This window comes from Agelaius tricolor, unplaced genomic scaffold (assembly GCF_023055355.1).
Source record: "Agelaius tricolor isolate 1412-34295 unplaced genomic scaffold, bAgeTri1.0.p SCAF_31, whole genome shotgun sequence".
Taxonomy (NCBI): domain Eukaryota; kingdom Metazoa; phylum Chordata; class Aves; order Passeriformes; family Icteridae; genus Agelaius; species Agelaius tricolor.
Window position 1 is genome coordinate 2,855,825 of NW_027269291.1, and position 25,000 is coordinate 2,880,824.

Genomic DNA, 25,000 nt, shown 5'->3' on the forward strand with positions numbered 1-25,000 from the left:
CAGGTACGGGGCTCTTGTGGGGGGCCACAGCTCAGCCAGGCCGAGCTGGGCAGGGGGCCGGGGATGGGGAACCTGCTGGTCCTGCCCTGCTGGACCCATCCCTGGGGCAGCGAGTCCCGGGCACAGCGAGTGCTGGGGACACTCCTGGCAGTGCCTGGGCACCCTCCCGGGAGCGGGCACGCCGTGGTGCCTTTGGGAATGGTGGGATGATGTAGAGCTGGAGGGGCCGCGCTGCCACCAGGGTCCGACCCGGCGGTCACTGCGTCCCCCCAGCGCTGACCCCGCTCCCGCAGCGCGGCCATGGGCGAGTGGGGCTTCCTGAGCTCGCTGCTGGACGCCGTGCAGGAGCACTCGCCCATGGTGGGCCGCTTCTGGCTGGTGGTGATGCTCCTGTTCCGCATCCTGGTCCTCGCCACCGTGGGCAGCGACGTCTTCGAGGACGAGCAGGAGGAGTTCGTGTGTAACACGCAGCAGCCGGGCTGCAAACCCGTGTGCTACGACGCCGCCTTCCCCATCTCCCACTATCGCTTCCTCGTCTTCCACGTCGTCGTGCTCTCGGCGCCCGCCGCTCTCTTCGTCATCTTCGCCGTGCACCAGGCGGCCAAGCCGGGGCGCGGGGGGGCTCCGGGTCAGCGCGCCCGCCGCCTCCAGCCCTTCTACGTGGGCAGCGTGGTGGCTCGGATCGCCGCCGAGCTGGGCTTCCTGCTGGGCCAGGCGCTGCTCTACGGCTTCAGGGTGCAGCCGCTCTTCGTGTGCCGCCGCCGGCCCTGCCCGCACCGCGTCGACTGCTTCGTCTCCCGCCCCACCGAGAAAACCGTCTTCATCCACTTCTACTTCGTGGTGGGACTGGTCTCGGCGCTGCTCAGCCTGGCCGAGCTCGCCCATCTCCTGCGCAAGGGGCCCCCGGCCCGGCCCGGCTGCTGCCACCGCCCGCAGGAGCGGGGCCCGGCTCCCGGGGGGGCTGCGGAGGGACCCCACCCGCGCGGGGACCTCACTGTGTGAGCTGGGATGAGCCGGGGCCGGGGTCAGCCCGGCGGTGCCAGCGCATCTCTCGGCCCCAGAGGGGTCTCGGCCCTCGCCGGGCCGGGCTGGGCCGTGCCCCGGTGCCCCCGGTGCCCCCCGGTTCCTGTTGTGGGCGGCGGACACAGGGCTCCCCCGGCAGCTGCTGGAAAAAAAAAAAAAAAACGGACAAAAAGAAAATAAACAGGTCCCATCCCTGCGCAGTGGCAGGAACACCCCTGACCCCCCAGCCCGGCATGGGAGGGCCAGGGCTGCCCCCAAACCCTGTGCTGGGAGTGTCACAAATGCATCAGGGCTGGCCCCTGGCATAGAGGGACATGACTGCGGCCTCAGGGGTGGGAAGATCAGAGCTTTAGGGTACTGGGGGGGGACCCCAAAGGGTTCTGTCCCAGTCTTTGGGGATGAGGAGACAGGGAGAGCAATATGGGGGGCCCTGGGCTGCCCTCCTGCAGCACAGAACACCCCCCCTCAAACAGGGCTTGGGGTGCCACAGCCTGATCATCTCCTCGCCACCCCGGCTCCCCCTCCTCCCCTGGTACCCCCACAAGAATAACGAGCCAGGCACTAGAATAAATAAACTTTATTCTGGAGCCAGCCCCCCACCCCGTCCCCCCTCCCCGTCCTCCCCGTGCCGGCAGGGCCGGGCCCCCCATCCCCGCGAGGCCGGGACTGGCACCACCCTGTGCCCCCCACAGTCCCCTCCCCGCCTGGGGGGCCGGGGCAGGGCCCGCCCGGTGCCCCCCGACTCTAAATCCACTAAAATCTCAACAACAACAACAAAAAAAAAAGGAATTTAATAATAATAAACCGTGTGCCCCCCCCCTCCCCACCCTCCCCCGGCAGCGCCCGCCGTGCCCCCTCCACCTGCACAGGCCTAAAAACCCCTCCAAACTTTTACAAAGGTTTTAAAACGTATTTATAGATATTTATAGATATTTATATATATATACTTTGCTTTCTTTTCTCTTTTAAATGACTCTGCTTCCTCGGCGTGCGGGGCTGGCCGGGCCCCCCCCCCCCGCAGACGGCCGGGGCGGGGCGGGGGGGGGGGGGGGTGGCTCGGTGGTCGCGATCCCGTGGGTGCTGGTGCTGGTGGGGCCGGGGCATCCCCGAGGTCCCCGCGCCCCTGAAATGTGACACAACCAACGCGCTGGGCCCGGGGCTGCTGCGGGGGGGATCCGCTCCGGCGGGGGCTGCCGAGGAGTCCGCCCCGGGGGGGGGGGGGGGGGGGGGCTGCAGCCGGGCCGGGCCGGGCCGGGCGCGGGGGCTCCCCCCGGTGCCGGCGGCTCTGTCCTGGTGCGCGCCGGGCGCGGGTCACGGCGAGTGCGTGGCCGGGCTGCTGCGGTTGGAGCTGGGGGAAAGGCTGGGGCTGCAGCTGCCCGGGGGAGGGCCCAGGCTGCCCCCGCGAGGGCCGCCCGCCTGCCCCCCCAGCGTGTCCATGCCCTCCGAGTTCTCCAGCATCTCCTGGATGAGCGGCGGCATCGAGCCCGGGATCTCCATCTTCAGCGTGATCACCCGCTCGGCGCCTGCGGGAGGGTCAGGGTCAGCAGGGGGCTGCCACAAAGTGGCACTCACAGAATTGGCAAGCTGAAAGTGGCACCCCCAAATGGAAGCCAAAAAAACCCCAAAATGGCACACAAAAACTGGCACTCCCCTCAAATGAGCACCCAAAAGCTGGCACCCAAAAAATGGCATGCCCAAAACAGCCCCCTGAAAGTGGCACCCTCAAATGGTACCCAATAAAACCCCAAAATGGCACCACCAAAATGGCACACTAAAAAATGGCACACTAAAACTGGCATCCCTCCAAATGGGTGCCCAAAAGCTGGCACCCAAAAATGGCACACCCAAAACAGCACCCTGAATGTGGCACCCTCAAATGGTACCCAATAAAACCCCAAAACGACACCACCAAAATGGCACACTAAAAAATGGCACACTAAAACTGGCATCCCTCCAAATGGGTGCCCAAAAACTGGCAGCCAAAAAATGGCATGCCCAAAACAGCACCCTGAAAGTGGCACCCCCAAATGGTACCCAAAAAAGTCTCAAAATGGCACCACCAAAATGGCATCCTGAAACTGGCACCCCCCAAATGGTACCCAAAAAAGTCTCAAAATGGCACCACCAAAATGGCACACTAAAACTGGCACCCCTCCAAATGGGCACCCAAAAACTGGCACCCTGAAAATGGCATGCCCAAAACCGCACCCTGAAAGTCGCCCCAAAAAACCCAAAATTGCACCACAAAAAGGCACCCAAAAAAACCCCAAATTGCACCATCAAAATGGCATCCAAAAAGTGACACTGCCAAAACAGCAGCCTGAAAGCACCACCCTCAAACTGACACCCTCAGCTTTGCTTCTCCCTGGGCACTGAGGACAAGGGACATGGTCACATCTCCAGCATCCCTGGAAGATGCAGTGCTGGGTGTGTCCTTCATCCCCTCTGGAGGATGCTGAGTGACCCGGACCCCCCATTGTCCCCTGGATGCTCCCTCAGGACCCAAAGCCACAGGAGCCTCACCCTTGGCGCTGATGCTGCGCAGGTCTGTGATCTTCATGAGCATCTTGGGGAACATGTGGGGCTTGTTGGGCCTCCTCTTCCGCACATAGATCTTCAGTGCCTCCAGCAGTGGCTCCTGCAGCTTGTCCACCTTGTCAGGCTGCTCCAGGTCCTGGCGGTCTGGGGAGGGGGCACACAGTGGTTGAGGGGAACAGCACATCCTGTGGATTCCCAGCTCCCACCGCTTGGGCTTCATTTGGGCTCTCCTCGCTCAGCCATTGCGGGGAGCACAACCAGGCTGAACCAGGGGCCCGTGGGCACTGGGCAGGCGCCCACCCCTGCACGCACCTCCGCAGATGAGGCAGATGGCACTGAGCAGCCCCGTCTCGGCGTCGTCCATCTCCAGCGGCAGCAGTTGGTTGGCGAAGGCGAACACCAGGTCGGTGAGGGGCCCGAACCCCGCGTTGTGCATCTGCGTGCGGTTCAGCGTCAGCCCGTCCGAGAAGGTCATGGTGTCCTGCTCCGGCGTGTAGCGCGTGCAGATCCGCAGGATCTGGTGTGCACAGAGGGTGGGGAGCTCAGCCTGGTGTCCCCTCCTCATCCCTGTCCCCATCCCTGTCCCCGTGTGTGTCAGAACTCAGTGCATCCCTCTGGGTGTCCAGAATTGCCAAGGACCCCGCCAGGGGGCTCGGAGACCCTGGTATGCAGCCCAGAACACCTGGGGATTTGATTTTGACCCCTGGAGCAAGTTGCCAGCTTTGTATGAAGACCTGAAAGTCACAGAGGTTTGAATGGTGTAATAATAAAATTATCACAGGGTGGAAATGTAGATTTTAGGATTTTTGGTATGGGGGTTATGGGGACAAGATGGAGACACTTGGGCGTGTCCAGCCTTTCTTCTTCTTGCTCTCCATTTTCTGCAGTGATGTTGGCACTCTGGGACTGGTTTAGAGTAGAAGTGCACTGTCTGGCATGGGTGATAGGTATTGGGAATTAAGTGTAGATATGTTGTACATGGTTTGTGGTGCAGAGGGACGGCACCGCCTCGGGGGCGGTCAGAGTGCCTGTGGCTGCCCTGCTGAGCAGATCTCAGCTGGGCAGAAAGAAAATTTTATAGATAAGAATTGATAAACAACCTCAAGACTGAAAACTGAAGAGTCCAGACTCGTTCTTCAGCTGAAGCAGAGACATCCTGCACATCCCAGGGCAGCAATTCACAACCAACAACCCGAGACCCGTGCTCACCAGGATGTCGAGGCAGGCGGCTTTGAGGAGGGTGATCTGGTCAGCGATGGTGAGCGTGGTGAAGCCGGGGAGCTGCTTGGCAAACTCCACCGTCTTGATGATGCACTTGGTGGACAACTCGCTGAACTTGTCCCACAGGTCGATGTCCAGGGACACGCGCTGCTCCGAGCTGTTGTTCTGTGGCGGGAGGTGGGGGATGAGGGCACGAGGGGGGTGCCACCCTCCCCAGCCCCCCAGGACCCCCCAGACCCCGTGCCACTCACCGTAGTGTATTTGCCGAGCTGGCAGAGCGCGGGGAAGGTCTCCTGGTGGGCTTTGCGCACCTTCTCGATGAGCTCCTCCACCTCAGGTGTGATGATGTAGCTCTCCGAGCACTCCGGCTTGGGCACGTCCTTCTTCTTCTTGTTGCGGTCATTGCGGACGGCTGCAAGAATGGCAGGGTCAGTGTCACCTGGCCCCGGTGCCACCCAGCCCCTGCCCCACCCCGCTCTGCCCCTCAGGGCAGGATGGGGACCTGCCACCAGCAATGGGCTCAGCTGTAGTGACAACTCCATCAGCCCCACAGACTCCTTTAAACAACCCCCCAAGTCCTTAGGGGTACAGTTAGACCCTGCACCCTTAGGGGGCCCACACTCCTTGCCAAGAGGACGGTGCTCTGCAAAGCAACACATCAGAGAGGGACCCTGGGGACAGAGAATGGCAGCTGAGCCACCACGCTGGGTGAAGGGCATGGGAGGGACCCTGGGGGTGGCAGCTGGGAAGGGGGGAACAGCTGGGAGGAGCCCCAGCCCTGCAGGGATCAGCCTCTGTAGGCTGAGAGAACCAGGACCCCTCTCAGGTGCAGGGTGAGCCCTTGGGATGCTGAACCCCTCTGGCAGCTCCTGGCCCCCCAGGCTCTGCCAGCTCCTCCCAGGGGTCCCGGTCCCCCAGGGGTTGGCAGATGGGGCAGGACTCAGCTGTGCCTCAGCAGCCCTATCCCCCCAAGCACCACCGTGGGGGCACAGCCGGGCACCATGACAACTGCCAGCAGAGCCGGGAGGCCTCCTCAGCGTCATTTATCTCTGACATTATCAATCACGTGTTGCCCAGGCAACTGCCAGGCTGTGACACAATCCCAGGGGGTCCCCATCCCCCTTGAGCCTTGCTGGGCACACAGTGAGGGCTGCTGGGATGGCCCAGCACACCCAGAACCCTCTGATGAGGACACCAAGCACGGTGTCCCTTCATCCCTGCTCTTCATCCCTTCCCCATCCCCATCCCCATCCCCACTCACACTCCTTGGACATTCCGACTTCAAAGCACTTCTGGAGCCGGCAGTACTGGCACCGGTTGCGTGTCACCTTGTTGATGATGCAGTTCTTGTCCCGGTGGCACGTGTACACCATGTTCTTCTGGATGCTGCGGCGGAAGAAGCCCTGGGGACCCCGCACGGCCCCGTCAGCGCCCGCCACGGGGACCCCGAGCACCCCGAGGAGCCCGGGGAGCCCTGGTGGCATTCAGGGCTGGTGGCAGCGCTCACCTTGCAGCCCTCACAGGCGCTGACCCCATAGTGGTACCCCGAGGACTTGTCCTGGCACACGAAGCAGGGCTTGTAGATGCGGGGTAGGGGTGGGGGCGAGGGGGGGCTGGGCACGATCTCCTCCGAGCTGGTGCTCTGCGTCTCCACGGCTGTGGGGAAGGGGAAACACTCAAAACACGGAGCCCCCCGGGCAGGGAGCCCCCCCATCCTGCACCCCAGCTCCAGGGGTCCTGGCAGCCCCAGCCCAGCACTGCCCAGCCCGGCCCTAGCGCCAGGTCGAGCGGGGCCAGCGGGGAGAGGACGCGTGCTGGGAAGATGCAACGTGACATTTCCAGGTCACAGAGACGATGTGGAATTCAGGCAGACAAAAAAAAAAAAAAAAAAAAGGGAAAAAAAAAAAAAAACTCCAAAGAAAAGAAAAGAAAAGGGCCAGGATCCCAGGAGCCCCCAGCCCAAGCAGCACTGCCAGTGGATGAGGGGATGGAGGGTGCAGCGCCAGCCTGGCGCTGGTGCCACATACTCAGTCACACGTGTGGGCACACGTACAGTGTGACACTGCACATACAGGGTGACCCCCACAGCCCCAGGGTCACCCACCACCCCCAGACAAAGCATGGCCCCCCAGGAGAGGACAGGCATGGTGGCACCCAGCTGGCACCCCGAGGTCCCCCACTGGAGGACATCCCCAAGGGCAGTGCCACCTTTGTCCCTGTAACAAGCACAGGGGACAGGCCCTGACAGCACAGGGGACACAGCCAGTACACCCCTGCACCCCAAAACCTCATGGAATATCCCACTCATGGAATATGCCTGTTCCCCTCCTGCACCCCAAAACCTGGAGGGATGTGCCTCTTGCACCCCAGAAGCACCCCCATCCCCTGCAGGATTGTGCCCAAGTCCCCCAGGTCAAGCCTCGGCCCTGTTTGGGCAGGGAGGGGTTCGGTGCACTTGGAGTTCACCCCTGGAGCTGGGGGGACTCAGAACAGTTGGGGTGCACCCCTGGCACGGAGGGGGGGCTCAGCACGGTCAGGGTGCACCCCTGGAGCTGGGGAGGGGCTCAGCACAGTTGGGGTGCAGCCCCAGCGCGGGGCACAGCCAGGCAGGGGTTAAACGCTCCCCGGCTGCTCCGGGATGTTTGCGAATGTTTTTCTGCAGCAGAGCCAAGCGAACCAGTCAAACAGGATATTAAAGGCCAGGCCCGGCGGGGGAGCCTGGGCCCCCCCCTGCCCCGCCGGCCCCTGCACCCCAAAAAGGGCCCCAGGGCCGCCGGAGCCCCCCCCGGGGCCGGGGAGCTGCGGGGAGCCCCGGCCGGGGACACCTGGACCCGAGAAGGGGCCCCAAAGGAGTGGGGGGGTTTGGGGGTGAGGGGTGGGGGTCCCCAGGCCGGCAGTGCCACGGGACCCTCGCCAAAGGGCACGGGATGGGGCCAGGGAGGGGACAACAGGACAAAGCCAGCCCTGACGCTTGTCCCCAGGCACCAACGGGGACAGGGAAAGTGCGGGGTGTGACAGGAGCGTGTGGGGCAGGGTGGGGAGCACCTGGGGTGGGATAGGAGCGTGTAGGGTGGGATGTGGGTGTGTGGGGTGGGATATGGGTGTGTGGGGTGGGATGTGAATGTAGAGGGTGGGATATGAGTGTGTGGGGCACCGGGGGAATGTGTGAGGTGGGATCTGAGGGCACGGAGGTGATGGCGCAGGGTGGGATATGAGTGTTTGGGGTGGGATATGAGTGTGTGGGGTGGGATATGAGTGTGGGGTGGATATGAGTGTGTGGGGTGGATATGAGTGTGTGTGGGGCACCGGGGGAATGTGTGAGGTGGGATCTGAGGGCACGGAGGTGATGGTGTAGGGTGGGATATGAGAGTGTAGAGCAGTGGGGGAGTGTGCAAGGAAGGAAACGAGCGTGCAAGGCGGGACACAAGCGTGTGTGGGGGGCTGGGAGGGTGCAGGGTGGGACTCAGGGCTGCGAGGTGGGATGTGGGTGTGCGGGGTGGGACACCAGGGTGCGGGTGGGACACGGGCGCGGGGGCGAGCGCCGGGCAGAGCTCCCGGGCTGAATAAATCACCGCTGCCACTCGAGGGAGCGGAGCCATTAAAGTGACTGAGAGAACGTCGTCTATAATTTATCGCCTCTTTTATATAATTTAAGAACTTCCTCGTGGAGAGCTGCACTCACAAAACGCGGATTTGACAAGATTTTGATGTGCTGGATGCGGAGGGGGGGAGGGGACCCGGCTCCCTCCGCGTCCCTGCGCTGGCAGAGCTGCACCAGCACCCCGGGAATCCCCTGCCACCGCCGTCACCAGCGCGGTGCCACCGCGGAGGGGACACGGACACAGCCGCCAGCCCGGCCAGCTCCCCAGGAGCCCCCCCATGGCAGCATCGGGCCTGGGTGGGCACAGAGCAGCACCCAAAGGCGCTGAGCGGGGCAGGATGGGTGCCAGCCTGGGTGCCGGGGTGCAGCCGGGGACACGGCGGACCCCAATGCCCAGGCTCAGCCCGCAGCAGGGAGGACCCCGCTGTCCCCCCCGGCCGAGGCAGCGCAGCCCGGCTCCAGCTGCAGACCAGATGCTGCGGCTCCGCCAGATCCCGGGTGAACGCCGAACGCGCCGCCCCCGCCCGCGGCCCCGCCGGCTGCTTCCTGCCCGCGCCGGGGGACCCCGGGGCACCCCGACACCCGCACCCCCGCCCTGGCGTGGGAAAGCGCCTGCGGGGACACCCCGTGTGCCAGGGCCCGAGGGGACACCGGCCCCCGCGCCGCCGCCACCCCGCCGTGGCTCCGGGACACAGCCCGGCCGGCGGAGCGGAGCGGGGAGGATGAGGATGGGGGGATCAGAGGGGGAAACCCAGGCGGGGGTCACCGGGGGTCCCCGCAGGGCGGGGCGGTGGCAGGGCCGTGCCAGGGGTCACAGCCCCCCACACAGGAGGGTGGAGGCCCACCCAGGGCTTCCCTGCGGATGAGAATCCCACGTGCCCCGAATTCCTGCGCCTCTGCAGGAGAAGGGGGAGGGAGAGGGGGAGGGAAGAGGGCGCCGGGAACCCAGAGCCGTGGGGTGCCCGGAGCGGCCAGGGAAACCGCCTGGTCCCCACGGGCATCCTGCCCAGGACCCCGTGTCTGCCCCCTGCCAGAACCAAGGGTCCGGCGTCCCCAAAACCCCGACACACCCACAGCTTTCACAAGGCCATGTGAGGCCACCCTGTGCCCGGCAGGGGGGGTGCCATGCACAATCCAGCCCCACGTACCCCTCTCACACGCCCAGAGCACTCCAAAAACCCCCAACGGCTCACGGCTCCACAGGGCAGGGGGCTCCCACTGTCTCGGTGGGCTCCTACAACATTTCCCACCACCCTCAGGAGCTGCCTCGTGCCTCTGCTTCCCCATGGTGGCAGCCCCACTCCTCTCTGGGGGCGTGGGTGGGCTCCCCGTGCCCCCCGAGCAGCTCTGGCTCCTTTGCCAACACAACACACCCCGCCGGGCAGGGCAGTGCCACGCTGGGCCAGCTGCCAGCACCACGGGGCCAGCGGGCACAGCCGCAGCTGGCTCTGAGGAAACTGAGGCACGGCACGGCACGGCTGAGCCCTGCCCGGGCTGGCACCCCCGGCCTGGGGAGACACGGGCACCTCGAGTGACGTCGGGAGCGGGGCACGGAGCCAGGGAATGCCGCCAGCGCCCGCCGCCCACACGCTCGCCAGGTCATGGTCACCGTGACCAGAGCCCCGAGGTGCCCCAGCCAGGGCAGGGGACGCACGGCCAGCAGCGCTGCGACCCACAGGGAGCCCCCGCAGGACTGGGGGGCACAGAGAAGGGACAATATCCCCCAGCGACCCTGCTCAGAGACAGAGCCGGGGGGGCAGCGCTGAGGGTGGCACTGGAGCTGGGGACCCCCGTGCCCACCCTGCCCCAGTGAGGCCTCGGGGGGCAGCCCCCACCCGTCGCAGAGGCAGCGGGAGCCCCCGCATGTCCCCAGCGCAGACAAAGGCCCCGCGGCCGCGCTCGGTGCCAGCGCAAAGGTCGAGCGGCCCCGAGACAATGAGGGGAGCGACACCGGGGGTCCGCGGCCGCGCAGCCTTTGCACAGCGGGCACCCCGCATGGGCCTCCACCAGGGACCCCCGCCCTTTGCGGGGTGAACGTCCCGCGGAACCCGGCAGGACCTTCCCCGGGCCGTGGTGGTGCCCCTGGGTGCCAGGACAGCACAGCTGGGACAGGAGACTCCTCCAGCCCCCCCCCCCCCCAAACCTCCCTCGCCCCCACACCGTGGGCACAAACCGCAGCACGGCTCCACATCCCCGAGGGGAAACAGCTCCCAGGCCGGCCGGCACTCGGACCGCGCTGCCCGTGCCCCCCGCTGCCCATCCCGGTGTCCTCATGCCCTCCGTGCCCCCCCTGCACAGGGCACCGGGCCGTGACCCCTCCAGGGACACGGGGCAGGGTCCCGCCAGCGGGAACAGGAGTGGCCCGGCCCCACATCCACCCCCTGCCCAGGGGGACCCCCCGATCTGCGGCAGGGTGGGGGCCCAGGCTGGGGCTCCCCCGCGCCTGGGCAGCAGCGGCGGCTCCGTCTGTAGTTAATTGGATTTTCCCGGAGCCTTTATCAGGAGAGAGCGAAATTCCCGGCGGAGCCGGCGCTGCCCGGACCCCGCTGCGGGAAGCGGGGGGCGAGAGGCGACCCCCCCCTGCCCCCCTTCACCGAGCTCGGCCCCGACTGCCCCCGAAATAGGGCAGGGGGTGTTTAAAGAGCCGGTGCCTTCTGCGCATGGAGCGGGTGGGGAGGAGGCTGAGGGGGCTGAGCCCCGCACTCTTCCAGGACCTGCACTCAGCTCAGCCCCCCGCCCACGGCCCCCGCACCCCGCACCATCCCCGCAGCCCCCCCCACCCCCGCCCGTGTTTCGGGGCCGCTCTGCCCGGCCCGATGCGACGGACGGGCGGCCCCGTCCGCCCCCGGTGCGCAGGTACCTACAGCGGCCGGAGCTGCTCCACGGCGGGGGGCGGCGGGGGGGGCAGCCCCGGGGGCCCGGCCCGTAGAAATCCATGCGGAGGAAGGGGCCGGGGGGCAGCCCCGCCACCGCCGCGCCCTCGTACATGGCCCCGGGGCGGCGGGGGCGGCTCCCCCGGCCGGGGCGGCCCCGGGCGGTCAGTGCCCCCCCCCGCGCCCCCGGGGCGCCCCGCGCCGCGCTGCCATCGCCCCGCGGAGCGGCCCCGCCGCTCGCTCCGCGCCCGAGCGGCGGGAGGAGGAGGAGAAGGAGGAGGAGGAAGAGGAGGAGGAGGAGGAGGAGGCGGGGGGAGGGGAGGAAGGCGCAGCCCCGCCGGCTCTGCGGCTTCGCCAGCCCCGGTCCCTCCCGGCACCCGCCGCCTCCCCGCGCTTAACCCGCTCCGCGCCGCGGGGCCGCACCGGCACCCGCAGGAGAGGGGGCACGGACACCGGGCACGGACACCGGGAACGGACACCGGGCACGGACACCGGGAACGGACACCGGGCACGGACACCGGGAACGGACACCGGGCACGGACACGCGGGGGCCGCACGGACATGCCGGGGACGGGCACGGACACGCAGGAGAGAAATGGACACGCTGGGGGGGGGGGGGGGGGGGGGGGGGGGCACGGACACAGGACACGAACATGCGGGAGGGGGGGCACAGACACCGAGAGGGACACAGACATGCAGGGGGGTAACAGACATGGTGGTGACACGGACACGCAGGAGGACACGGCGGAGAGAAATGGGCACACGGGGACACGCAGGGGAACACGGACATGCAGAGGGACGCGGACACGCGGGGGCAGTGCCAGGCAGGAGCGAAATGGGGAGGGGCTCAAGGCGGGGCTGGGGGGCCCGGGGGTTGCCCGGCGGAGATGACGGGGCCCTGGGGGTCCCGGGGGGGTCCCGGGGGCTGCCCGGCGGCCGCAGCTCATTTGCCTAATGGGATGCGGGTGAACTGCGGGTGAACCCGCGGGAAGGGCTCACCTCGGCCTGACCCTCCGGCCCCCCCCGGGGGGGTGGGTGGGTCTGTGTACATGCATGTTCACGTGTGTTCATGCATGTTCCCAGTGTGTCACGCGTGTCTGCATCCCTGCTGCAGCGGGGCCATGTGTGCTCCTGCTGCACAGACACCCGGGGAGGTGTGTGTGCCTGACAGGGCAGCCTGTGTGTGCACACGTGTGTGCATTTGTCCTGCACACGCGCGCACACACACACACACACACACATGTGTGACACTGTGTCCCACCAAGCACGGGAGCAGCTGAGAACATGAACACACGAGTGTGTGTGCACAGCTCACTGTATTCATCTGTGTGTGCTGGCGTGTCACCCCTGCAGGGCACAGAACCCTGTGCCACCACTCCCCTTCACACAAGGCCCTGCTGAAGCTGACACCACAAACCCGGGGAGCCTGAGCGGTGACAGCGGGGACGGTCACACGCCAAGGACAGGCCCTGGGGGTGCCACTTCCCTCTGCAGCGGTGATCTCTGCTGCACAGCGGGCACACCCACGCTGCCCCGGCCCCAGCTGCCCAGCCCAGGCTGCCCTGGAGGGAGAGGAGCCCCACTGAGCCCCCAGCTGGGCCCTGCCATGGGCAGGAGGAGCACAGGCGTGTGCATGGCTGGGAGGGTGCGGGCACTGCCGCACACATCTGTGTGTCTGTGTGTGTCTGTGGCTCTGTGACTCTGTGTGTGTGTGCATGTGACTGTCCTGTGTGCATGTGTGGCTGTGCATATGTGTGGCTGTGTATGTGTGGCTTTCTCTGTGTGTGTGGCTGTGCACGTGTATGGCTGTACATGTGTGGCTATCTCTGCGTGTGTGGCTGCACATGTGTGGCTGAACATGTGTGGCTGTACATGAGTGTGTGGTTGTGCACATTGTGGCTGTACATGTGTGCCTGTACATGTCTGGCTGTGCACACGTGTGGCTGTCCCCATGTGTGTGGCTGTACACGTGTATGGCTGTACATGTGTGGCTGTCCCCATGTGTGTGACTGTCCCTGTGTGTGTGACTGTCCCTCTGTGTGTGGCTGTCCATGTGTGTGTGGCTCTACATGTGTGGCTGTTCCATGTGTGTGGCTGTGCACACATGTGACTGTCCCTGTGTATGTGGCTGTACATGTGTGACTGTCCCCATGTGTGTGACTGTCCCCGTGTGGCTGTACATGTATGGCTGTTCCATGTGTGTGGCTGTGCACACATGTGACTGTCCCTGTGTGTGTGGCTGTACATGTGTGGCTGTTCCATGTGTGTGTGGCTGTACATGTGTGGCTGTTCCATGTGTGTGTGGCTGTGCACGCATGTCCGTGTGTCCGTGTGTTCGTGCGGGGCTGCGCAGCGCGGCAGCAGCGCCTGTTTAAATAATAATGGCAAGTCGGGGCTTTGCTTAGCCAGCAGGTTTCGAACAAAAGCCCAGCGCTGCTCCAACTTCCTGCAGCGAACATGACAAATGTCTGCTCTGACTCATTTACCAGCGCTGGAAAGAATGTGGCTGCGATGGAGGGGACGGAGGGGACGGCGCAGGGGACGCGGGCGGTGGCACCGCGCGGCCGGGCCGGGCCGGAGGCCGCCCCGACGGGCAGCGCTTCCCATCCCGCATCGCTTCCTGCACCGCTTCCCGCATCCCTTCCCGTCCCGCATCCCCTCCCGTCCCGCGTCGGCGGCAACAGGAAGAAACAGAGATTATTTAAAAAAAAAAAAAAAAAAAAAAAACCAAACCAAAAACACAAAGCCTTAATTCCAGAGCCAAGAGGAACTGGGCGAGGGGACACCCCGCACGTAAATCCCGCAGTGTGAGGGGGACAGGCACACCCCGCCCTGAGCCACATCCCACCAGCAGCCTGGGGACACGAAAACGGGGCCCTTCCCTCAACATCCCCAGCCCCGCATCCTCCTGGCCGATGCTCGGGGGGACAGAGCCTCCTCCCAAAGGCTGATGCAAACCCAACCCACCCTAGAGCCGCCCATGGGGACCCCACGGAGGACCCCCCTGTGCCGGAGGGGACGGCTTTGGGATGGCTTTGGGATGGCAGGGTCACAGTCCCCACGGACAGGGATGCCCGGGGCCCCCACACGAACCCCCCATCCCCTCCTCCACCGCCGACGCCGGCACCTCGGGGCCCCGCAGCCCCCCCCGGGCCCCGCAGCCCCCCTCTCGCCCGCCCACTTCAAAAGACCCCATTTATCCCCTTCAGCCGCTTTTGAGCCCGGCGAATTCCCGGCTGGAGCAGGCGGCTCCCCCCCGGCCCCTGACAGTGATAGAGAACCTCCGCCTAATGGGCTTTCCCAGGCCGGGGGCCCAGCGCCTCATCAATCTTCCCCGGGCAGGGATGGGGGGGCCGGGGGGTCCCCAGCACCACCGCACCCCGCGGGGCTCCCCCGGCCACTGCCCTGAGCGGGGCCTCCCGGCCCCCCCCCCGCTGCCCCCGGCCTGCAGGGAGCACGTTTTGCTCATTAATTTTTAAAAATTAATTAATTACGGGGCGCTGCGGGGGAGCGGCTGCGGCGCGAGGAAACCGGAGCCAGCGGGTTGGGTGACAGGCCAGCCCGGAGCGGGGCCCCCTGTCCCGGCAGCGGGGCCAGGGGGGCTGGGCTGGGGTCCGCAGCCAGGCCTGGGAATCAGGGCGAGGGAGCCCCTCAGGGACCCCCCAGACACGGCACGGGCCAGGGGAGGGGACCTCAGGGACAGGCAGGCGCCACAGAGCCCCCAGGGATGGGGATGAGGGCACGGGCGTGACCCGGCGGTGCCACACGTGCCAACATGGGGGTACACACCTGGCACAGGACACGGGGCATGCTGCTCTGTGTGTGTCAGCAACACAGAGGCACTGAGGGCCATGTGACACACGTGTGCATGCACACACAAGGACAGAGGGCACTGACACACACACACACACATGACACATGTGACACACGTGTGCACACCCTGCACAGCCCCAAGTGTGCACAGACAGGCACAGAGGGCACTGACACACACACACGTGTGACACACATATGCACACCCTGTGCAGCCCCAGCTGTGCACACATAGGCACAGAGAGCACTGGTACACACACGTGTCTGCACACATAGGCACAGAGAGCACTGGTACGCACACACACATGTGTGACACACGTGTGCACACCCTGCACAGCCACAGCTGTGCACACACAGGCACAGAGGGCACTGACACACACAGACACACCTGTGACACACATGTGTGTGCACACACAGCCCCAGGCATGCACACACAGGCACAGAGGGCACTGACACACACAGACACATCTGTGACACACATGTATGTGCACACACAGCCCCAGGCGTGCACACACGGGCACAGAGGGCACTGACACACACAGACACACCTGTGACACACATGTATGTGCACACACAGCCCCAGGCGTGCACACACGGGCACAGAGGGCACTGGCACACACACACACAGCTCCACGCTGCCCGCAGAGGGCACACAGAGGGTGTGTGTCCCACACGTGCCCACACGCTGCTCCCAGCCCACCCCATCCCCATCCCGGCCCCCACGGACCCGCTGGGCTGCCCAGTCCAGCCCCGAATCCCGGGAGGGGCAGCTGCACCCCCAGGAGGGCCCAGCCCGGGGCCGCACAGCTGCAGCACATCTGGAGAGGGCGGGACACATGGAGAGGAGGGGGCGGTGGCACCGGCCCCCCGCAGGCGGGACACAGACACGGGCACCTCCCTGCGCCAGCAGTGGCACCACAGGACTCCCCAAAACTGCAGCACCGACCCCAACAGGGCACCCACCAGCTGCGGGGGGGGAAGGGGGACAACACACGGTGCCCCCACCCCCTGCATTGCTCGGGCAGCCAGCAGGGAAGGCCAAGGGGAAACTGAGGCACGATTCCCCAGCTGCCTCAGGACACCCTCCAGCCGTGCCCGCGGCCCTGTCCTCAGTGTCAGGGAAGGGGGGGGACACAGGCGGCCCCCCCAGCCTGTTCCCACACGCCCGGAATGGCCCCAGAGCCAGCGCGGGGGAGTGGCCCCACCCGCCGACACCCAGTCGCTGAACTGGTCCCACTGGGTCCCACCGCCGCCGGGGCGGCTCCGGCGGGGGACAGCACCCAGGGCCGGCCCTGCCCGGACCTGCACCGGCCCCCGGGGCCAAGGACGGGCCGGGGGGGGCCCCGCCACACCCCGAGCCACGGGGTTCTCCCCGGCAGCGGGCGCCGCAGGGCACTCATGCTGCAGGGAGCAGGCACCGGGTGAGAAGAGGTCCGGCAGCCACCCCACGGCGTCCAGGGAAACTGAGGCACGCTGAGGGGTGCTGGTTTGGGGGGATCCCGGGTGGGAGCCCACCTCCAGCGGCTCCCAGCTGCCGTCATGGCAGGCAGTGATTACCGGGGCCGTGATGGACGAGCCTGTCACGGGGAAATGGAATCGGGAGCAGCGGTGATGATGATTGTCTTCATCACCTTCATCACCTCCCCCATGGCAGCCCCGCCACCGGCGAACAAAGAGCCACCGTGGGGACACAGCACCCACAGGGTGGTCACAGTGAGGGACAGGAACACCCTGGCCAGGGTCTGCAGGCCATTAATAACCAGCCTCTAACGAAGGTGGCTGCAATTAATGGCACAACCCCACCAGGACCATGGTCCACTCCCTGCCTCAATTTCCCCAGCAGCAGCACTCACAGGGACACACAGAGAAAAGCACCATGGAGCCCACAAAATCAGCTCCCCACAGGTGTGGCTGGGAGCAGGGAGACCCTCCCTCACCAGTGCCACTGCCCCAGGGACACATTATGGACCCCACACCCCATACTGGGGACTGAACCTGGCCCAGAAGGGTTCCCACAAACCCCCCCCAGCACTGGGTGTGCCCCCAGCCCCCCCAGGGCTCTGTACTCACTGGCAGGTGATGGGGTGCTGTATCCACTGACGGGAAGCTGGTGCTGGATGCCAGCCAGGGTGCTGGGTGGCGAGAGCCCCCCGAGCATGTGTGGGAAGAAGAAGGCGTAGGGGGGCACGGGGTAGCCATTGAGGTGCCCCCCACCCGGCGTGGGGCAGGAGCTGCTGTTGCTGGCCATGGTGGGCTCTCTGCTGCGGGGGGCTCTCAGGTGTGGGGTCCTGGGGGCCAGCAGAGCATGGGGCCCGTGGCTGCCCTGCTGCCGGGCTCTCCTCACAGCTGGCGCTGCTCCTGTGGTGCTGCAGGGGAACAGAGAGGGGCATTAGCACAGGGGCTGCGACCACTGACCCCCCCACACCCACCCACCAGCACCGCCGTGCCTCAGTTTCCCCAGCCACACATCCCCTCCCGGCCCCAGGAGGGCGCAGCCAGCCGGGCCCGGGGCTCCATGCGGGATTAACGCCGATCCCCCGATTAACGACACCGGGACGGCGGCACCGGCAGGCGCAGCTCACTAATCCCAGCTTAGCTGGCTGGGGGGGGACGGGGGGACGGCGTGGGGACGGCCTGGGGACACTGCGGCCCCACAGGGCACCCCCTCCAGCCAAAGGCCACACCATGATCCCAAACCTGCTCTGCCATGCCAGGCACGGGACACGCAGCAGAGCCTGGGGGCAGCAGCCCCTGCCCCAGCCTGGGGGGCTGCAGGGCAGCTGGGGACGGGGAGGGGGGGCACACGGGCACACTGGGGTCCCCTGAGGACAGCGGCTCTGCTCCGGGCTGGCTCTGCCGTCACGGCCACGCTCCCGTTCCGGCTGCGCTCCCCCATCCCTGCGCGGATCCCGAGGGGGCTCAGGGACCCGGCCTCATGGGGAGGGGGCTCAGCCCCCCAGGACCAGCACCGGGGGGCTCTGCCGGCCTCAGGGCTGGGCTGTGCCCGTCGTGACACAGCCCCGTGCCATGTGCCATGTGCCATGTCCCCACCGGCACGGACCCCTGTCCCGGCCGGCCGGGGGGCGGTGGGAAGGGGGGCGCGGGGCTTTCACAATCCCGGGCTGGCTGTTTATTTAAGTGCTGGCGCGGGGCCCGGCGGGGGCTGTTTATTTGCCGAGAGTGCTGGCTCCCGGCCCCGCGGAGGCGGAAAAGGTTCCAGAGGAACAAGGCTGGGCCGCCCGGCAAGGCGCTGGGGAGGGGCCGGGATGGGCATGGCCCTGCCCGCCCCCCCAGAACACAGCTGGGTGCACCCACTACAGGCAGGACCCCCTGTTCTTCTAACTCACACCAGCACCCACTGACCCAGTGGGAAGCACCCATGGGGACACCGATGGTGCTGTCACCCTGGGGTGGGCACCCATGAGTGGCTGGGTGAGGGTCACAGCCCCCCCAGCACCCCAGTGAGTGTGGGATTCCCACAGGCATTGCCAGGGCACGGTGCCGGGCGCCAGCTCAGCATCGTCCCGAGGACAGCCCTTGCCTGGGCTCCACACATGGCACTGCAGGGAGCCTGGCCTGCACTGTGGGGCACTGCCCACGGCCAGGCCGTGGCCCCCGAGCTGTGCTGGCCGGGGGGAGCCAGGGGAGGGAGGCGCGGGAAGAACTGTTTATGTTTGCCGGTGCCAAGTGCTCGCCGGGCACTGCGCCAGCCGTGCCGGGGCCCAATTACTCAACCCGCTCAGGCCCCCCCACACTCTGCTGGCCAGCCAGGGACCGAGCCAGGCCAACGCTGCTGGCCTGGTCACCCCAGCGACCCCCCTTCCCAGGGCTCCACACCATCAAAAGTGGCCAGGAGGGTCCAGAGATCATTGCCAGCCTTGGTGCCATGGGTGCTGGTGGGCAGGAAGAGCTGCTGCCCAGAGGAGCTCCCCTGGGACCATGTTCTGCCACAGCTGCTCCCCAATTGGGGGATCGTGGGCATCCCAAATGGGGGTCCTGGCTGTCCCAAATGGGGATCCTGGCTGTTCTGACCAAGCTGCATTCTCAGAGCCCCCCCGGGTGAGCAGCGTGGGGCCAGGGGATGTGCAGCCCCCTCGGCAGGGCCCATGCTCACCCGCCCCAACGCCTTTTCCTCCAGTCCCCGCAGGAGCTGGACGAGGCCCGGAGCTTCCTGGAATCCAGCGCCTCATTCCAGCCCCGTGGAAAACGTTGCTGCGGGGCCCGGGCCAAATGCAGCCACGAGGAACCTCCCACCCAGGCCGGGGGTGGCCCCCGGGAGCGGATGGACAGACGTACAGACACAGATCAGACCATTCCAAGGGCCAGCAGCAGTGGGGCTGGTGGGGGACATAATTTGGGGGGCCATGGCTGGGGCTGGGGGAACACAGCTGGGGTGGGACATGGCTGCTCAAGCCACCATCCCGCTGTGACCCCAAAGAGAGCACAAAGCCCTCTGCAAAAACGTGTGCACACCCAGACACGCCAGGCAGCACTGGCACAGTCCCACGAGAGACCCCTTCCAAAAAGGCAGCCCCCCCATTGTGACCCCCCAAGGTGGGTTCAGCACCCACAGCCACGTCCAGCACCAACCACAGAGCAACCAGGGTCCCACACCACAACACCCCCTCCCCAGTGCCCACCCCAGCCAGCCACACCTCCAGCCCACCCTGACACGCCCCAAAACCCCCGGAGCAGGCAGCACCCAAAACACCCCCAAACCCAGCTGTGCTTCCTGTCGGGGCACACGGTGATGGCAGCAGCAGCGCCCGGATGTGACACGCCGTGAGCGGGGGCACCGCCCTGGCACCCCCGGCAGCGGGGGGCAGCGGGCACAGGGGTGTTTGGGGGTGCCTGGGCAGAGGGCAGCGACCCAGCCCTTCCTGTCACGCCGGCGGGCACCGTGCTCCCGGCCGCAGCTTCCCCTTGCCACTCTCGATTCCCAGGCGGACAGGTTTCAGTTCAGTCCCGGCCCAGTCGTCACAGCCCATCGCCCCAGACTCTCTCACCCTGCTCCCCTGCCACCCCAGAGTCTGTCACCCCACCGACGCATCACCCCACTGCCTACCGACCCCGCTGAGCTGCCACCCCAGCCCCTTGTCCCCACTGCCATGGCAGGGTTCACCACCGCAGCATCCCGCGCTCCCCAAACCTGGCAGCGGCCGCCGTGTGCGTCCCCCACCCTGACCAGCACGGGCACTGGGGACCCTCCCTGTGCCAGGCTGTCCCCGTGGTGTGTGGGCACACAGCGGGGTTGCCGTGCTGAGGCACGGGGGCACAGGATGGCAGCCTCCGGGCAGGGCAGGAAGCGCCTGCGGAGCCACTGCGGTTGCAGCTTGCGGTTTCCTCGCTGGCAGCAGAGCCGGCCCGGGGTGGCCTCGCACGCGAGGCCAAGGACCTGGCTGCCCCCGTTGCCCCCTGCCACCACCGGCCCCTCCCCGGGCAAGCCAGCAGGGTTTGGAGGTTGTGCAGGCGTGGTGAGGTGCCCCCCTGACAGGGCTGCTGAGAGAGACCCTCTCCCGTATCCCCAAAGCTCTCCACGGTGAGTCACCGTCACGTTTCTCACGTCCCCGGGCAGGCGTGAATCATGCCCAGCCTGCGGCACGGCCGGAGCCAAAGGCACACACTCGGCCAGCCAGCGTGTGCCGGGGTTGAGGCTGCTGGGAACAGCAATCTGAGGATGCTGAGAGCAGTGCAGACCCCAGGACCTACATTCTACTCCTCAGGGCCAGCAGCCGACCCAGGGGCTTGCTCAGCCCCACTGCAAGTCCCTGGGCAGCACTGGATTTCCAGCATCCCAACAGCAACTGCAAGATACACCGCGCCACCACGGCTCCCCCAGCACAGACACAGGGCCCGGGACACCACACTGGCCCATGGGGACACTGTCCACGCTGGCCTCCCCAACCCACGGAGGCACATGGGCACCCTAGGGAGTCGCCACCGGCCCTGCAGTGTGGGTCCTCACCCCAGCACCCCACATCTCGCTGCTGCCAGGAGCCACAAACTGAAATTCCACCTGTTGCGGCCGGGCCGACTCCGGTTACGCCGGGAACGCGCCGCTCCGGTTACACCTCCCGCACCCACCACCAGACACGCCATTCTTCTGTGGGAACAGGTGCCCCAGCCCCCGCCACGGCCCCTGGCATGGCCACAGCTGTGCCACAGCACCACCGGCACCGCTCCGGCCTGGCTGCACCGTGGGTGCCTTGAGAGGAGCAGGCCAGTCCCAAAGGTGCCATGGTGTCCCAGCAAGCATGACCCACCAGCCACTCACACCGCGGGGACAGCACCCTGGGGACACACACACCCACTCACCCCGGCCTGCCCATGAAGGGGACATCCCCAGGTACAGCCCAATCCCCACCCTGCATCCCAATCCCAGGATGAAAGCAGGAACCCACAGGCCCAGGGTTCACAGCCCTGGACTGTCACATCCCTGGGGTGCTGGAGTGCCCCATCCCTGGGGCCCCAGAGTGTCCCATCCCAGGGGGTTCTGGAGTGCCCCATCCCTGGGGCGTCCTGGAGCACCCCATCCCCGAGCTCCCCATCTCAGGGGGGTCCTGGAGCGCTCCATCCCCGTTCCCCAGGGGCTCCCGGGAAGCAGGGGGATGGTGCCCCAGCAGCCACTCGCGGCAGTCCCGGTTGTTTTTAGCCGAGGCTGCGGCGGCAGCCGGCGCCCTGGGAATGGCGTGCCGGGAACAGCGCGGCCCCAGACAGCCCTCGCTGGCTCGGCGACAGCCGGCAGACAAGTGCAGCTGGCACGGGGCCGCTCGGGACACGGCGCGGGGGGACCCGGCGGGCAGGCGGCTGCGCGACACCCCCGGACACCGGGATTTGGTGGCACCGTGCCCCCAGCCTGGGCAGGCTCCCGGGAGCGGAGCCCTGATGTACCTGGGGGGGACAAACCGCTCCGCCGTGACCCACCGCGTCGTGCCCGCGCTGGCTGCGGGCGGGCAGGCGGCCGTGCGCCGCTGCCACGTCCCCTTGCCATGTCCCTTGTCGCTGCCCGGCTCAGCGGGGACAGCGGAGGGGACAGCGGAGGCCACGGCAGGCGCACGAGGCCCCTCGCCGGGCCCTGCCACGAGCCACCCCCCGCTAAGCCGCCTCCAGCCGCAGGGAGATTAACCCATTTTCCGTAATCAGCACATGTGTCACCGCAGATATGATCGCACACCCCCCCTCCACACTCGCTGTGCCCCCCCCACCCGGGGCTGGCGCTGCCAGGGGTGCCCCACGGCACGGGGCACCTTGAGGCTCCAGGCACGCACTGCAGGGCACTCGCGGCTCCTCCAACCTTGAGGTGCTGCAGCAGCGCCCCAAAAAGGGCTGTGGAACCCCAGAGCTCAGGCACCCTCTTTGTGGCAGCACCGCCATCGGCGCTGGATGGTGCCAGGACAGTGGCTCAGGGCACGGCGGCTCAGGGCACGCGCGGCCAAATGTGGCACGTTGTCACACCAGAACCTCCTGGATATAAATAGATGCAGAGCGGCGGGATGGTGAATCCCAGCGCCGCAGGGCAGGCGGTGGCGGTGGCACAGCCGTCCCCAGGCTCTGTGGCCGCGACGCTGTTCCTGCCACAGGGAGCGAGCGCGGGGACACGGAGGATGTATGAGGGACAGCTGAGCGAAGCCAGGTGTCCCTGTGGGATGGAGCAGCCGCAGGCACCGCCAGGCAGCTCCGGATGAGGCGCAGGGCAGTGCCCTGCTCCTGTCATCCCGCTGTCGGTGTCACCGTGTCACCTGGGAGGGCTGCGAGCAATGGGCAAAGGGGCCTGACACCCACCAGGGCACCCACGGACATCCCTGGTGTGAGCACCCGCGGGAGCAGGCGCATCCTCGAGCCGCAGCAAGGTCACCCCCAAGGGCAGGGTGGGGGCCCACGGGTGACATATGGCCCGGGAGCAGTGGCCGCGGGGCCCCTAAGCCACCGAGCCGTCACCCGCTAATCCCGGCGCGGGGACGCGGCGGGTGCTGCACCCGCAGCCAGCAGCCGGTGCCCGCCCGGCTCCCCGGAGCGGGGGGACCGCCTTGGGGAACCCCCGTGTCCCCCCAGCACCCGCCGCGCTGCGGGGCGGCCCCTGCCACCAACGAGGTCAAAGGTCAGAGGCACAGATTTGGGGGACAGACGCACAGATTTGAGGGACAGACGCACAGATTTGTCCCCGCACCGGCCCGCCCCAACCTGGGGCGCTGCTCCCCGTCCCCGGGGGGGTCCCCCCTCTATGGGGATCGAACACCCGGGGGACTGCACCCCCCAAGCCCCCACCCCGCCCAGAGCTCCGCCGCCCCCAGCCCGGCCCCGGGCAGCTGCTGCGGGAGGGAGGCAGCGGCCGACGGTCCCTTCCCCGGCCCCGCCGCCCCCCGCCCGGCTCCCCCGGGCCCCCCCGCCCGCCGCCGCCCTGTCAGCCGCGCAGAGCGATGGCTTCCTCCGCCCGCCGGCCAGGAAACGGCGCAGACGCCGCTCCCGCCCCCCGGCCCCCGGCGCCCCCCGCGCTCCCGGCCCCGCTCCCCCGCCGGGCCCCGGCCCCGCCGCACCCCGAAAAGGGGAAGCGGCCCCGGCCCCCCCCCCGCCCCGGGAAGGTGGGGGCAATGTGGCTGCGCGCACCGGCGGCCCAGGGGAGCCCGGTAATCCCGGGCTGGTGTCCCCAGCACCGCGCTCTGTGGCGGTCGGCCGGTCGCCGGTGGGGTGGAGAGGCTGGCGGAGCGTCCCCGGAGCCCGCCCCGGGGTGGGGGGGGCAGCGCTGCCGCCCGGGAGCGCCCGGGCAGTCGGTACCGGGAGAGGGAACTCCGGCACCCCCAAGCCCAGTGTAGGAGGCAGAGGTCGAAGCCGCGATCCCGAAGCCGCTGCGGCCCCGGTGCTCCCGGCAGCCGCAGCCCGGCGGAGTCCCTCCCCCGCTGCGGGAACCTCGGGATCACCCGTTACCGGAGGGGGATCCCCAGAGGCGGTACCGGAGCCGCACCAAGACCCTCCTTCCCAACCCCGCTCCCACGGGCAGATCCAGAGCCCCCTCATTACCTGCTCACGGAGACTCCAACACCGAAATCCTTAAACCCGGGGAGTTCCCGGTGGTGGCTGCATGGCGGCGGCACCGGGAAGGAGCGGGGGGGAAGGGGCGGGGGGGGGGGGGGGTTCGCCCCGGCTTAGAGGGGTGAGGGAGGGGTGGGGTGGGGGTTCCCGGGGGGGTTCACCGAGCGGCGGCCGCGGCCATTGCGAGTCATGTGCTCGCGGGGAAACTTTACCCGGGGCTGGGCCGGGCGGGGCAGCGGCGGCGGCGGCGGCGGCGGCGGCGGAGGGCGGGGGGGGGAGCGGGAGGAGGACACGCCCCTCCCTGTGACCACGCCCCCGCCCCGCCCAACCGGCCAATGGTACGCGGGCGGGGGCGGGGCGGGGGCGGGGCCAGCTGGGCTTTGTAACTCTTTGAAGTCTCCAGAAAGCGGAAGGGGAGAAAGTGGGTGCGCGCGCCGCGCCGGGGGGGGGGAGTTCTTAAAGGGGCCGCACACCACAATTTGAATGCCCCCCCCTTACCCTTCTCCCCCCCACACTCACAGGAGGAGGTGCTTCAACCCCCAGCCCGCTTCCCTCTTTTCTGACTCTGGATACCTACCCCCACCCCCCCTCGGGTGGAGGATTAGGGCACCCACATGAGGGAAAACAGGGGGTGGGTGCTCCAGGGGTGTAGGGGAGAAATGGGAACACACTGGGGGCAAGAGGGAAGAGGGATGGGGAGTCACTGAGCTGGCCCCCAGGCTCAGGGGAAAAGGGCTGGGGGCACCTGTGGCACCCCGGGTGTACAGAGTGCCTGTAGCCAGAGGAATTCCCCGCTCTGTGTCCCTGGAGAGATGCTGATCCTAGGAAGGGGATGGCGATGGAGACACGGACATGGACACAGGCTGCCCAGCCACATTCTGGAAGCCCAGAAAGGGCTGCACCCACC

At 67.3% G+C, this 25,000-nt stretch overlaps 2 protein-coding genes across 3 annotated transcripts; one reads left to right on the forward strand and one right to left on the reverse strand.

Annotated features, from left to right (window-relative positions):
• Positions 1 to 300: 300 nt before the first annotated feature.
• GJD3 (gap junction protein delta 3) lies at positions 301 to 1,194 on the forward strand. Its single transcript, XM_071450920.1, has one exon. It carries the CDS (start codon positions 301 to 303, stop codon positions 1,000 to 1,002), a length of 702 nt encoding a protein of 233 aa, XP_071307021.1. The 3' UTR covers positions 1,003 to 1,194.
• A 759-nt stretch (positions 1,195 to 1,953) lies between these two features.
• RARA (retinoic acid receptor alpha) lies at positions 1,954 to 24,355 on the reverse strand. 2 transcript variants are annotated; one of them, XM_071450724.1, is made up of 9 exons: positions 24,082 to 24,355; positions 17,137 to 17,432; positions 6,290 to 6,438; positions 6,044 to 6,185; positions 5,034 to 5,194; positions 4,771 to 4,947; positions 3,874 to 4,078; positions 3,547 to 3,705; positions 1,954 to 2,546 (listed from the first exon to the last, which is right to left on the reverse strand). In XM_071450724.1, exons 2-9 carry the CDS (start codon positions 17,312 to 17,314, stop codon positions 2,335 to 2,337), a joined length of 1,383 nt encoding a protein of 460 aa, XP_071306825.1. In that variant the 5' UTR covers positions 17,315 to 17,432; positions 24,082 to 24,355; the 3' UTR covers positions 1,954 to 2,334. The 2 variants fall into 2 exon arrangements, with proteins under 2 accessions (XP_071306825.1, XP_071306827.1); XM_071450726.1 differs by lacking the exons at positions 17,137 to 17,432; positions 24,082 to 24,355 and adding an exon at positions 11,248 to 11,635.
• Positions 24,356 to 25,000: the final 645 nt, after the last annotated feature.